The sequence below is a fragment of the Toxotes jaculatrix genome, chromosome 10 (genome assembly GCF_017976425.1).
Source record: "Toxotes jaculatrix isolate fToxJac2 chromosome 10, fToxJac2.pri, whole genome shotgun sequence".
Lineage (NCBI taxonomy): Eukaryota > Metazoa > Chordata > Actinopteri > Toxotidae > Toxotes > Toxotes jaculatrix.
The window spans coordinates 22165885-22181772 of NC_054403.1; the positions used below are offsets into that span (position 1 = coordinate 22165885).

Below are 15888 nucleotides of genomic sequence, written 5' to 3' on the forward strand. Positions count from 1 at the left end.
TATTACACACTGTGCCCGGTGCTTACGCCCTGACCTCGACACAATCGGGAAGTGAAGGGTGAGGGAAGGAGGGAAAGCAGAGCATGAAGGAGGACAAACTGATGGAGAGAGGAGGAGGAGTTCTACTTAAAAATAACTTAACTGCTGATTAGTCCAACAGTTAGAAAAATGTTAATATCAAATTTGAATGCATAAGAATAAATGTTTTTGGGCCATACAATGATACACAAAGCTCTCTTAAGAAAGGTTATGTTAAAATGGTTTTGTTATATACACTGCACTCCATTGTAATGTACAGTAAAGACACATACGTGTGCTATAATGTAAGCAAGGACTCTGTTAAGACCTATTCCTGTTGCTACATTCAAGAACAGCTGCCATAGGAAAATCATGTTTCATTCAAGAATCACACAAAATCCCATCATACTCTAAACCTTTGTTCCAGGCTTTGGGATGTTTCACAAAACTGTGCTCTCTTGCCTATGTAGATGAAATTGAGTGAAAGATATTAAGGCCAATTACAGTGATCTAATAAATGGCACCAATTTACTTATTTTATTTTGAGCAGTATTTCAGTCAGAATAGAAAAAAAAAAAAAAAAAAAACTTAGTTAACTAGTTTGTGTGTAAATCTTGCTTCTTTGGTGTCAGTCTGAGAGGAAATAGCTGTTTGTGACCCATCTATGAACTAGGTCAGAACCCCAAAAGCACACAGCTGATACTCTTGTACTGACCTATATACTGTATGTATGTCTATGAATAGGTCATGCAGACATATTACATTCAACATACACATGTGTACACTATGGGGACAGGGCACTGCTCTGCTGCACCCGAGTCACAACGCAGGAAACCCAGAAAGAGAACAGGACCAACACTGACACAAATAATGTACAGTATGATCAGCAATGCGAATCGTGTCACCACAAGGTGGGGTAGAGCGTACAGTGCAGAGGCAAAGTGTAGCATAGCACATAATTGTCGCCTTATGGCACCACGGCCAAAGCTTGTTCTTTTTTTTGCTGCATTTTCAAAACATAAGACTGCTTAAATGGATGACGCGAGCTGATGACGTACCTCAGCTCTGATATACTTTTTTCTATTTACACTGTAGTGCTACAATTCATCATACTTTGACCATTGAACCTCACATGCTTCAAACTGATACTGTACAGTTTGATGCAGATTGTGACTGGGTTTTCTGTCAGACTCATCACACCACTCATCTCATAAGGTCATAACCTTACATGATCGTTTGTGTCACACAGCCTAAAGGCACCTTTACAATATACTGGGTTTATGTGCTTATGTGTGTGTGAATCATCAGATGCTCACGATGAAAAAAAAAAAATCAAACGTACCTGACTAAGAGGACACAAGTGTGCATTGTACTTGGATTTGTGTCTGTGCACGTGCACATTGTTGGCACAAACAGAAGAACAGAGTTCTCCGGTACAGTGTGGTGTCATAATGGGGTATAAATCCTTTTCACAGACACATAAGAATTTAACAGGAGGAATATCATGTAAGGGGACCAACAGTAAGGACCTTTAAGAGATACGAAACTGGTTATTTGCAACAAGAGACGATAAGTATGACAGTCATGCTAAGATGATATGGTGGCTGTAGCAGTGAGGAATGACAAGCAGGAATGGAGGCAGATTGAAGACAAGTGTTTTATGATATGTTCAAATGCTGATATCTGATATTGTGTTTGCACTCAGACCAAAAATCAATAAATTGTTCACAAGTAAGGCCACTTTCCAATTCTCCCACCCTCTCCTTTATCCCCCATGGCCTTCTCTGCCCTCTGATTCTCACTTCCCTCCATTAATCAGTCCCTCCCTCTCGCCCTTCTCATCCTCCTCAGCCGGGGCCAGAAGTGTATCCCAAGAGCCTTCTTCCCCAGTCTGTCCACATATTTCAGCAGCCTCATCAAAAAATACTTTCCAAAGAAAGAGAGAGAATATGAGCAGAGTAGAGAGGGAGGTAAGCAGTGACGGGGAAGAAGAGATATCAGAAGAGAAATACCAGGGATTATATATAGATTTGAAATGAGTAGAGGCTGGCAGCATGTAAGGTGTGTGCGTGTATGTTTGTGTGTGCGTGTGTGCGTGCGCGCGTGTTGGCTGTTGGCAGAGTCTATTAAGGGAACAACTGCAACAGCCACAGAGGACAGACTTCCCTGTCTGTCAAGTGCTAGACAAACAACTCAGCCACAGTTAATGTTGAGTCACTAGACGAGAACTTTCTCTGTGTTTCTGAGCTGCCACAGCGAGTTATGTGTCAAAGAATAGATGATAAACACCCGGAATAGTGAGCTCAGAAATACATACAAATATACTGACTCAACAAAATCCTTCAGACAGTACTTAAGATTTTAACCTCTTAAGTTCCACTTTGACACAGTGATGGTAAGTAACACTACACTGGGAATCAATTGGAGAATAAATGACAGGGACAACAAACTGAGATACAAGAAACAACATCAAATTCAAACAGTCAGTTTGGAAAATGTTTCATTAACTGAACCGCAAAAAACTGCAAAAAAAACTGCAGATCCAATTGACATGCGTGTCATTCTATTTGGGGGAATCTACCAAAAGGAATAACAGGAAATGACAGATACCTCCTGAAAATATTTACTGCTGCTGCAGCAGCAGCAAAAAATAAAATGTGGTAACAAATCACTTACTTAAAGCCATTCATGTTTTGTACGGTCATTTGATCTGAACAGTAATCCATTAACAGTACAAAGTTTCTACAGATGAGAAGTAATTGGTTGTCATAGTAGTTTATGCAGGACTAAGACAGATTTAGGCCTACAGCTGATGTTTCTTATCTGTGGAATTGGAAAAAAGTGTGTGTGTGGACTTCCATCAAAAACACAGAAATCCTACATTTTCTTTAATTTTGTGTTAGCAACAAGACTTGCATGCTTCTCACTGTATGTACGTACATCCTGGCAGCAAAGTTAACAAGGAGGCCAACTTTTGCATATGCCTTTGTCTCTGTGTTACACTGAGTGACACAGACATATATTCTGTGTGCATGGTATGGTTCAAGTCAAGTGAGCATGGGTGTGTGTGTAGTGTAAGAAACTGTATGTGTGTGTATGTGGATTACGGATTACTCTCTGTAATCATCTTAAAGGCCAGCAGGACAAGAGCAGCAAGCTGCATGACACTCTCTCTCTCTCTCTCTCTCTCTCTTTCTCTCTCTCTCTCTCTCTTTCTCTCTCACACACACACACGCACACGCACGCACGCACGCACGCATGCACGCACGCACGCACGCAACTGATAACTGATTTATTGCTATACACCACTTTACAACTTTGTGTTTATCTAATGGGCAGCGGGCTACTGAGCAAATGGTGCAATGCAGTGCACACAGTGAGCGCTAAAGTCCATAACTCAGGATCTAAACGTGCGACAGAACGAGAGTCAAATTTTAGAAGCAGCACAAAAACATGTCTGGATGAATTCAAAATGTTTCACCTTGAATCTGCTTTATAAGTATACAGAGACAAAACTGAAAATGAGAGTGTGGAGGGAAAACACAGAGATATCTGGAGTTTCCAGTGAGTTCTGAGATCATTCAGACAATGAGTGAAACATAAACACAAACACAAACTCAGTTTCTAGCTAGCTTCCTGCTACAGTCTGCATAGTTGGTACATATTGGCTGTTAGGGGCTAACAGCACAGACTGCACTAATGGTTCCTGAGGAAAAAAATTGTGTGAATGGTGAGCAGAGAAAATTTGTTTTCTGTTTCAACACATTAAGACTGAGGTCTCCACAGCAAGATTCTCTGAAATGAAGATATAATAGAAATAACAGTTTGATTCAAACAGGACTAACATTAAAGACCTTAAAAAATGCTTTATTCTTCCCATATTCTTATAAGCATTACCATCTCCTTTGTGCACCACTACATTAAGCACTCGTTCTGTTCACTTTACACTATGAAAGAGATACATGGTGTAAAATGTGTAGGTGTCTATATACAATTGTCTGGGTGTAGTGCTCAGTAATCAACTTAAAGAAGATCAGCAGATCGGAAGAACCAGAAAAGATCGCCATGACCCTGCAGGGGGATTGAACTGTGGTCCTTCAGTCTGGAGGGAAACTCATCCTGTGTACGTGAGTGTCTGCATGTGTGTGTCAGTTGTTTGTCTACTGGTTTGTTACCAGCTAATGATTACCAACAGGTCACCACACAAGCTCTGCACCTTTAAGAGTGACCAACTGGAAAGTACCGTAAATGTGATGTAATTTTGAAATACTTTGGATGATTTTATCTTATTGGTCTTTGGTCACTGAGCATGATGTTAAAGACTGAGACGTCAGAGACTCATTTTAAGTGTGGAGACCCCATTCTGGTATACAGTATGTAGTACAGTATATGTTGGGAGACTATGTACTGTTTTTGTGACTGTCATACCCCCCTCACAATTCCATTGTGGAATGACTCAATCCTTTAAAAAAAAAAGATCATATCTAAAAACAGAAAATCCAGTAGTTAAATCTCACCTGGCTGCAGGGCTGTCATCGGTGTGCGTGTGTTGTGGTGAGTCGGAGGAGGCAGGACCCTCCTCCCCATCCTGAGGCAGGTCTTCGCATTCTGCCTCACACTTGTCATCATCCAACAGCTCTGTGATCTGAAGACAGAAATACAAGGACAGGTTACCGCTAAAATCTATTCATTTATTGAGATGAAAAACCATGTGACCACATCATTCATTATAGGATCATTGTTATGGCCCCAGTTACTACACATGGATTTTGATGGAGTTGCTATTTTTTGTGATTGCTGCCAAAATTCTGCAATTTTTAATTTGAAGAAATAATGTAAAATGGCTTTCAAACTTTTTTATCTAATTTTAGGAGAGAAAAAAAAAACACCTCTGTAAAATAAATATCTCACAGTATATTCTCTGTTGCATGCTAATTGCAAAAATTTAAAACACTGGCTAGGGAAAAAAAATACATGTTGGACTTTTTAATACTGAGGGCAAAGAGAACATCTGACAAGCACAGGATTAGAAGCAAATTTTAGGAATTTATGTGCCCCTGATTCACACTTAAATTTAACAGCCTCAGGAGAGACTTCAGGGGAGGGGATAGTAGTTTCTGTTCCAGGTCTTTAGTCCCAGAATTATCAAGAATAAGATGATGTTCACCCAGCCAAAGGGTCTTTTTTTAAAAATATTTATTAATTTGGTATCAAAATCATTTATTTAAGAGATTTCTGAGATTAGAGCCCATCTACAATTACGTATTACTACGTATTATTACGGGATTACATAACAGCTGGCTAAATACTAATAACTTGCCTTCAATATGCTATGTTAATGTCCAAAGATCATCATAATTAAAAAACAAAAAAAAACAAAAAAAAAAAAACCCTTTCCCTCTATTTGGACACACATATACATTATGTGTGTGCAAAACAGGAACAAGACATTACTACTTGTTCCATCAGATATCTAAATATAGATGAAGTAAATGAGTAACGCACTAACGCCACAGATACAGGGAAAGGAGAAAGATAAAAACTCAGTAATAAAAAAATAACATTTTCTTGGAAGGAAAGATAGAAGGGGTGAGCAAGAGAAGAGGGAGGGGTGGAGAGTTTAAGGTGATATATCATTTTCATGTTGACTTAGCAATGTACCCGCGCATGACAGTCACATTACAAAGTATGTAATAGGCAAAACAGACCCAGCATGATACGACTTAAAAAACAGAAATCTACTGCTCAACATAAAATTAAAAACTGATATTACAGAAATGGCAAATATTCCATGACTAATATTCAAGGTAGCCTTGTCCTATGATTACCGTAATTTAGCCAGATTTTCTTCCATTTCCTAAAAAATATTTAGCATATATTGAGAAAAGAAATCTACCCAAGTCTAGCCATAGTTTAAAGGCAAAGGAAAGAGAAGGAGGGAGTGATAAAAAGTAATGAATCTGACTGTAAATAAGAGCGGGAAGAAGAGAGAGGGGGGAGGGGAGGAAGGAGAGAAGGGCAAGGGAGGTGAATGCTGGAGAGATGAAGGGAGGGGAGTTAATATGTAGACAGAAATAACTCTTCATAATACAAATAGCTGATAGCATGTGAACAAGACAAACAGTAATCCTTGAGATGAAGTTTACCAATGACACAAAATTCCTTTCTTTCTTTTCTGACAATTTTATGTTAAGTAAAATGTGACTTTTATAAACATATGTTGGTTTTATTTATTTAGTATTATCACCACCTGAAGCGATCTTGCCATACCAGTCATATCTTTGTAATAAAAGCTTTTCATGTGCTGCCTTACTCACCGAGTGCTAGTTCAAACTTAACTGGGAAAAACCCTGTTAGAAACATGGGTTAAAAGGTCAGGAACCACATTTGTCATCACAAGACTCTTTTCTTCCCTCCTCAATTTCACCCAGCTGGTCCTCTCTTCTACCATCTCTCCTTCACTTCACTTCTCAACAGAAACCCCATCTGCTGCTGTCACTGTGCCGTCGCTATGGAAACATCTCTTTTCCAAGAGCTATGATTGGCTGTCAGGGAATTCTTGCATCGTAACATGTACAGATCAGGGAGGATGACTCACAAGACTCCTCAGTGTGTGTGTGTGTGTGAAAATGTTCTCTGTGTATATCTTTATGTGTAGGTGTCTGTAAAGTGTTAACTGAATGAATAAATGATATGGAAAGATGACATATAATGATTAATCACCACAACCTCACACTCCCCTTCACAGAGCCCTTTTGCACAAAGTGTTCATAAACAAAAAACAAGTGCACGCCAATTCTGGCACATTAACACATCCTAGTGTTTTGTACTGGCGGTTTCATTATATTTGAATAACTCCCTATTTAACATTTACATATACTGGGGTCCAAATGTCTGAGACCACTTCCACTTTCCGTCTCCACTTATAGCTGCCCACAGAAGGAGTTAGGTGTTTATAAATACATTAATAAACACTTATATTCGCTTATTACTACATGATAGTGTGTTATGAACAATTTCTTAAATGTTTATATAGTACTTCTAAATACTTAAAAACTCCCTGTAATTCATTTGTTATCCATTATTAGAATGTCAGTAAACCTGGCATGGTGGTTTTAGACAAGCACCATATAACCACAAAATCCCCAGTTTCAATTCTTTAAAAAAAATTAAATTAAAAAAAAAAGTTCACGCTTTCACAACTGAAACCAACAGACTGACAATAATCCTGATGAGCATAAGGGACAAACAGTTGGAGATAACACCTCTCAATCAAACAGAGCACTGGAACAATCATCTGAAAAAAACAAAACAAAACAAAACGGTTTCCCACCATAAATTAAATGGTCACAATAAAAATCTGCAGGATTTCAGGACATAAGAATGGTAACTGACAGTCGGATCTACATTATCATCATTCAAAGCTATTCCTCCAGTAAAATGAATGAAGGATACCATGGATATAACCATAAACTATACACCAGCTAAAAAGAGCATATTCTGACAAGGCTGCTGATCAGTGATGTGGAAAAAGGAGCCTGGATATCACCTTAAATACACAAGTCCCCGTGTGAGGAGGATGACATAATGAACAATGAAACATGAATGCATAACTGCCCCCCAAACTACAGGCATTCATTCAAACTGCATGAACAGAGCAGTGAGTATGACCAAGGCTCCGCTGAGCAAGTTAACAGAGGGCCTTCGAGGTGACGTAACAATATTAGGGGATAAGAACTGTTAAATCCCCTGTCAGGATGACCAGGCATGGTCGTTCATAGGGCTGCAAATATAATTCCTCTTGTTTAAGACTGTGGAAATTTTTAATCACATTAAGTCACAAAGCTCTGAGTTTAAGAAAAGAAGCTGCTGTGTGTTCCTGTGTATTATTCAGGCTTTTTAGATATTAAGTGTCAGTGAGCTAGTGCTAGTGCATGTCTGATACACAAGTACATCTCTGCAGGGTGTGTGTATGTGTGTACCAGAGTGGGTGAAAAGACAGGGCAAAAAAATGTCCTGGAACAAAAGGTTGTGACCTTGGCCCTGGTCTTGGGGTCCGGTCCAGAGTCTAGGGATGGAAAACCAGGAAAACAAGCCTCAGTGGCATCATTTGTTTGCCTGTTGAATGCTTAGAGGGCCAAGAACAGAGAACAATGACAACTGACTGGGACAGACATCAGTCAGTCAAGTCTCAAACTGTGACCTAAATCTGTGGTTTTCAATACTCTTTTGTTTATCCCCTTTGTTCTGCTACTTGCTCAGGCAACATCAACAGTCAATACACAGTGTACCTCACAAGTTACTGTTTTTTCACAGGTTTGACCACACAAGAGTACACAAGAAAAACAAAAGACATTAGAGCAGTTTGTTCTAATGTGAAACCTTTTCAGTTGTGAGGACGTTGATTTATCTAATTGTGGAGAGAGAGCTGATCTTGATTTCATCCCTTAACTGACAATCTAATATTTAAATCTATGGGTTTTTTTCCTCCACCTTTTGAGTGCTACTATTTCTGACCACTAGTTTATCTCCCCAGCTTTTTAAGAAAACAGGACTATTGAAAAACTTTGTATGTGTAGCTGGATATGGTTTAGTATTCTTTTTGTTACATTAGAAACACAAGACCTCAGCCTTGGTTTTTGTTATGATGGGCAGTTTTGCAGAGGGCATTTTCTAACCTCTTGTCTTGTAAATACAACAATGCCAAAAGCAAGTGACCGTTATCACCACCAACACCCGCTCCCGGCAAGAAACCATGTTCAGAGAACAAGATGTGGCAGAGAAAACGTACATTTAGAACATTTAAATCATATAAATGAATACTGGATAAAAATACTGAGCTGCTAGTCTATGAGAAAGAATGATCTGATCTTATTCACGTCCCATATCCGAGCTTGAGGAGAGATCATCGTTTAAACTACAGGGTAGCCTACTTGCAAAACAGAGAGGCATCCAAATGAGTGTAATCTGAAGAATATTTTGTCTTCAAAATAAACACCTTAGTATTCAAGTGGCAGAATTTGAGCACTGAAAAAAAACTTGTTGTGTAAAGGTTACTTCAGTGTTTTCTTGCTCATCCTTGCCTATGTGACTGTACTGTTTACTTGCAGCAGTATCACTGGAGATAAGTCCTCTGGCCTAACGTTCCTACAGTGAGTGGGCTGTGTGATGCAGCTTTCATCCTAACCTCCAAATGTGTTAGCAGCTGATTTACAGACATTCATATTCTCTCTGCATAACATGCAGCCAAAGTAAACACATGAAGAGTCTGGATGTGTGTGTTCCTACTATATGTACCCTTAGAGACATGTTATATATCTCCCGGTTGTCCAACTAGGCCATCACCTCCTCCTTAAATAACTCCATGTTCTAACTTAAATAGGTTATTGCTCAACAGCTTATCACTGTGACACTGGATCACATAAGTGTATATACTGGAACCTATATAATGTTTCCTGCTGATGAACATTGTGACATCTTCTATTTGTAACATCAGAACTAGGTGAATGGACTAATTACTGTCCATAGTCCAGCATAGAGTTACACATTTGCCGCTCCATCTGTGAAAGGCTAAGCTCCAGAAATACTTAACTAAGTTGGTATAGGCAAAGTAAAATAAGGCTTTCATTAAGAGACTAATTAATTAAGCAGACTATACACAATTTTGTGTTGTTTTTTTTAAACACTGTTTTAGCAAGTGTGATATTTGGCACCTGGTGTGTGAGAGGGAGCAACATCACTACTACAGAGCAGTGGGATGAAAAGTAATGATATGAATTAAGAAAAATGTTCTTCCTTTGCTCACAGGCTGTATCACTGATGTTATGCAGCTGAAGCCTTAATTAATGACCACTGTGAGAGTGAAGGACACCGCCCCTATTCACACAATAGATCCAATACATTTCCAGTTCCATTTCCAGTTCTCATTTTCTCAGGTTTTTTTTTTTTTTTTTTTTACAGAATTTAAGAATTATGCAGTTTTATATTGTACTGTGATGCACAGCAGAATGATAAGAAGTGGGGGCTCTCGTCTACTTCCTAACTGCTCACACACTGCACGTAAAATGTTTTGATGCATATTCAGTGTGCATATTTTACCTCAGGTTGTTCAGAGTCAGTCGAACGTATCAAAAATTACTGCATGACATTTCACCATTTAGCAGGACAACGATGCTAAAAAACTGCATTCCACTTGGTGAAGACTAGATTAAAGTTGGAGAGACCACATAACAAGGAAGAGCTGAAGGTGGCTGCAGTGAAGGCTACAGACATGGTGTCTGAGTTGAAGGCTTTGATAGTCCAGCCCTTGAGGTAAGCTAGGCCAAAGAGATCATAGGCACTATCAGTACTGAACGCACAGATGGTGAAATGTTATACTCTCATCTGAAACAAATGAGTAAATGATTTTCAATTTAATTTTTTTTCCCTGCTCTGTTCTGATGCTCCAGCAGCGAAAAGCCTTTTCAGGCACTGAATCAAAACAAACACACCCACTGGTTTCATCATAGCAACAACAACAAGCCTCAGCAAAGCTTCACTTTCACCTAAACAGTAATTCCACTGACTCTCATTTTGCCAACAAACAAGAACAAAATTCAGCTTGGCACTTTCATTGTTCACTCATCCATGCCATCCTCATTGAGTTTCAAAGTTATGCCCAAACATGCCACAAAACAACAACTGTGTTCCTCTTCTTTCTCTCTTCCTCCAACTTTCATGTGATTCTCTGTGGAGACTCCCTTCCGTCCAATACATCATCTCTCCATTTCTTAAAATATGAATTATTAATTTTTTCTGTAGTTTATTTGATTTGGTCTGACCTCTGTGAGGCATTTTTAACTTACTCTTCAGTCTGATTCAAGGCTTAACTCAAAGCATGGAGCATGTGTGTGTGTGTGTGTGTGTGTGTGAGATAATCCCCTTCATGAGTGTTTGTCCGCACACGGAGCCATCCCTAGTTTAGTGCAGGGGCTGTAGGTGTGAGCTGCATGGTTACATCATCACCAGTGTCTTTTCTTATCCCTCAACATCTCTACCTTCGTCTCTCTCTTCCTCTCCTCTCTCTGCACTCCTGCCATTTCTCCCCCATCTTCCTGTCTGCTTTCGCTCCCTCTACCGTTCTAAACCACCTACTTTTTTTGCCCTGTCTCTTACATAAGACACAGAAATCGCTGCACAGATGATTTCTCTTTACAGATCTGAATGCTTCTTTTTCTACTGCTCCTTTTCTCATTTTGTCTCTGGGTAATGTTCTATTCTCATTCATCTGACAGGCCAACCAGTAAAATTTACAGTGGGAGGCAGAGGGATAAAACAAGAAAGATAAGGAAATTCAATTTGGAAAATAAAAATTAAATTGAGCTGATGGAAGAAATTTCTACTTGTTTGTTGTACTGAGATCAATTTCAATCTAATTAGCTTTCTTTTACGAGCCAGAGCCTTTGTAAGAGCTTCAATTTCTTTCATAAATGAAGGAGGGATATGACAGATAATGACTCCAAGGACTTAAGATTACAAGGAAAGCACAACTGCAGCACAATTTCTTGCAGTAGTGCAGTAAAGACCAAACTAAAATATCAAAAAGACAACAAAACTGCAAAAAAGTGTAAAAGATGAAAAGGAGTAAAGCAGGCAGTACAAAGTTTCTGAACAGTTGACCAGTTGTAGATACTAAGGTTTCTCTTTCTCTTTCAACAAGACTTTTACAATGACTGTCTGTGGCCTTTTACTTCAACATTTAAACATTATCTTTACAGCGTCCCTGCTGTGTTGGACAATGCAATCTTAGACGTGACAAGAATTACAGCAGAAAGGCCACGTGAGATAGTGATCAAGAGTTGTCTAGTAATTATTGTGTTTATGTGTATGTTATCATATAATAATACAGTCTAATCAGGCCACTGTTAAGTTAAATGTTAACTATACCATTCTTTGTACTGTTGGTCCAATGGCAAGGTCGTGTTGCTGGGTAATAGGGGAAATGCCTTTGAGTTTGTTTGTAAGGCAATGGTTGGAATGTACATTAGGACAAAACCAATTCAACGCTCTGTGTACAGTACGTGTGTGTGGGGTGTGTGTCTGGGTGGGGTTCTTCTAGATTCTTGCTAAAAATATTCTGTTGACAGAGGAGGTTTCTGTTCATTAATACTATGTACTGTACAACAATAGCTAGAGGCCATGGGTACAGCTGAATATTAACTCTACTTGCATTCCTACACAAGTTCTGCATGACCAACTGCAGCTAATTAATAATGTTCCTTTTTACAATTTACTTTTATATCACACTTCAGTCTTTCACTTTTTATAGTAGAATTGGTCTGTTTTTCTCTGCAAGTCAACCCAGAAGGAATTTCACCCCTGACCCTGGCAGAGTTAAATACCACGTTCTAACAGAGGGAAAAAAAAAGACCAAGAGGAGAAGACAAAGAGGATCTTGATGAGTTTTGTAATTTGGACTTCTTCACTATTATGTTAGGAATGTTAACAGTTAATTCATTTATTCATAACTGTTTTTTCTAACACTGAGCAGTCTTCCAACCTCCAGCCTTTAACTCTCCATCATACTGTTTCATTGTACTTTTCTTCCACATTTTTATTTTGTCAGTTAATATATTGGCTCAAAGGCATTTAACGCACAAACAGTAGATTCACAGTATGTGGGGGGGGGGGGGGGAGAAGAATAACTACAAAGACTCCTATTGGGTGGATGGAGGGGTGAACAAAAATAGATAAAACACACCACATTGATCCCAAAGGGTAAACTGAACTATTACAGCAGGAGGGAAAAGTGGATGTGTAGGTCAGAGACCAAAAACTAAAAGAAGGACTAAGCTTAAAAAAGGACAACCTCTCTGTGAGAGATGATGAAATGTTTTGCCATGGCATCTTTATAAAATTTACATGTCGGGTTCTATTTGTATTTTACCAGATATACAAACAGATAGTGATTCATAGTATAAGATACAAAGACAGAGTGATTCAGAAAATTTAGAAGCTAGAAACAAAGGAGATGGGCAGTACCTGTTCGTTAATGGAGCTGTAGTCATTGGTAGTGGAGACGTCATCATCCTCCGAGTCAAACAGGCCCTCTTGGTTGTCTAACAGCTCTGCCAGCACTCTGCTGACAGACTCCTGGTCCCGAAGGTCCTCTCCCTCTGTTGACAGACTGCAGATGGAAGGTGAGAGAAGAGTTGTGTTGGCTGTGCAATGCTACCCAGGGGATGTTTACTAATTCCAGTAGCTGAATAAACTCATGTGAAAGTGTCTATGTATGCCTCTGTGTGCATGTTTATGTGTGTGCCCGACATATAACTTGTGTGTATCTTAGTAAAACTGTAAGTAAAAACTTGCCCTTAGATCATAATACCTGACAGTTTAGATTATTTTGCGAGGGTATGGTGACTGTGTTTATCACAATTATTGGTGTCTTACTGGAAGATGTCTGGTCCGAAGACGGCGGCCAGCGCCCCCACGTTCCAGCTCTCCTGCTGAAGTGATGCCACACTGGCCAGAAAGCGGCACAGGAAACGCAGCAAGCCGTAGTTCAGCTGGGGAAGCTGCTGCAGCAGGTACTTCAAGTTTCTACACAGCTCCTCTTCATTGCTGTAATCTGGGGATGTTTAAAAAATAGACTTCTGGTTATGACTAAATGTGACCATTAATATTTTATAACCTTCACTGCAGTCAACACCTCTTAATTATTATTACTGGAATTATTTTTAATGCAATATGATGGTTTCTAATCACCATAAGCACTAGCACACTTTATACATGCTGCACTCAATGTTGCTGCACAGCTCTTTTTCATTACTGTATTTGGAGATACTCTGGAGTGAATTATAGGCTATAAAGTCCTTCACACTCCTTCTCAGTTGACCTTAAAAAATCTTATTTAGAGAAAGTATGTAGACACAGTTAAGACTGTGTTCTATCCTCTGAGAAAGGTGAAATGAAGTGAAACAGGAAACAGAATTAGTAATCCATTATGGTAAAGTAATACCATTATAGAATAGAACAAAAAATGAAGGACATGACATGGAGAGCCCGTAAAAACACCACTACTGCTGTAATCTGCATGAAAGCAACAGGAATAACCATCATCCTGACAAAAGGATTAGAGTAGATTATCTCTGATAAAAACAGATGCAAAAGAGGACAGACAGAAAAGGAAACAGAGCCAATGTGGAAGTGGGAGATTTGTGGAACTGACTAGACACAATCCATTAAAACTTATTTAATTCCACCACTTAATTTGGTGGCTATTTCATCTGGTTTTGGTCAAAACCATTAATAATATTTTCCAGAATACCAGGAATTAACATGATCATCCTTTCCTTGTTTTTACAAAATCTGCAAAACCAACTGGAAGAACGAGCAACAGGGAGACAAAATTTACACAACCTTAGACAGCAAAGGCAGAGTAGATAGACGGTATAAAGAAAAGGAAGGACAATAACTGAACCTCAAAATAGTAGGCATACAAACAAACAGGTTATTCAGGTTTTTGTGATTGGCATTTCAAGCACAAACAGTCATCGATATTCACTGGGAACTATTCGATCATTCTTCGAAGTACATGCACACACACAAAGACAGCGAGAGAGAGAGCAAAAGAGGGAGGGAGGGGGAGAGAGAGAAAGAGAGCCATTTACGCTTTTCACAACTCAAAATTAGAAAGGCTGCTTAGTTAGGGTAGACTGGTATGCTACCTTTACGTGGTAGAGTTTGCACTGCACCTCATTTTCATTTATATTTTTGAAGCAGTTCCACGCAGACCTTCTTCTTCTGTTTGTACAGTAGCATCTAATGTCACAGTGCCACCGGAGCGTGGTAGTACATTCTTCTTCTTTTGTTGTTTAATGGTGGTTGGCAAACAGCTTTCATTGCCACCTTCTGACAGTACTAACGTGTTACCACCAAGGGCAGGTAACGACAACGCAGTAGTTGATTTGATTTTTTGCATTAATTTGAAAATCGTGACCCATCCCTATAATTTGCTTGTTAGGAAAGAGTTTGTTTTAGTCAGTTTTCTGCTTCATTTAGTGATGTGACCACTGTTCTGTGTATTCACTGCTTAGATAACCAACATCTGCCTCTATGGCCACAGTCATAACAGGTTAACAAAATGCAAAATCAACTTGGAAGAAATCCAGAAATGGTGGACAATAGTGTGTGTTTCACAGCCTTTTCGTACTTTGATATTTGCAAACCTCCACACTGGGTTTCAGGAGGAAGCTAACAAAAGTACAAAAACGTAGAAAAAATTTCAATTTCTGCTACAAGTGAATAAAAAAATAAACAACACCGGTCGTTTGTTTTAGAGTGGATTTAAAAAGAAAGAGGGTGGGGTGAGTGAGAAATATACAGAACAGCATTAGAAGTGGATAAGAGGTCCCTGTCACACACCTTGGTGTAGCTGTAGTATGTGTCCCTGTATCGCCGTTGGAATAACAGGCTCAGGAAGCTCCTGCAGGAAGAGTCGCAGCAAACTGACTGCTGATGCCAGGTCGGCCTCCTTCTCTAGCTCCACCTCTTCACCACTGTCGTAGCGCTGACGCAGCCAATCCACACGCTCTGCGTTGCCATTAACCAGAAAGAGCCCCTCCAGGTCCAGATGACCTGATGACACATACAGGAATAATTACTGTTAGTAATTTATTCATATTGGGGCTACTGACCTTAAAGATATACTGCATATTAATACCTGCATTTATGTTTTATTCTCTTAGAAAAAGGTTTGGTTGAAGTTGAGGTTTGGCCTTTATCTCAGCCAATGGTCTGTAAAATTCAGCTGTCTTTTAAAAGTGATATACTGGGTTGGCATCCAAGCTTATTATACAGCTTTCGTAAGAATCTGACTGGTGTACAATC

At 39.2% G+C, this 15888-nt stretch overlaps 1 protein-coding gene across 4 annotated transcripts in view; it reads right to left on the reverse strand.

Moving 5' to 3' along the window:
* Positions 1-15888, reverse strand: part of fam13b (family with sequence similarity 13 member B) — a 65763-nt gene that overhangs the window by 25618 nt on the left and 24257 nt on the right. For all 4 annotated transcript variants that reach the window (XM_041048395.1, XM_041048396.1, XM_041048394.1 and 1 more), the window contains exons 4-7: positions 15424-15636; positions 13450-13627; positions 13039-13183; positions 4536-4663 (exon numbers count right to left, since the gene is read on the reverse strand). In XM_041048395.1, coding sequence (XP_040904329.1) covers positions 4536-4663; positions 13039-13183; positions 13450-13627; positions 15424-15636 — 664 coding nt within the window. The remainder of the gene's footprint in view (positions 1-4535; positions 4664-13038; positions 13184-13449; positions 13628-15423; positions 15637-15888) is intronic.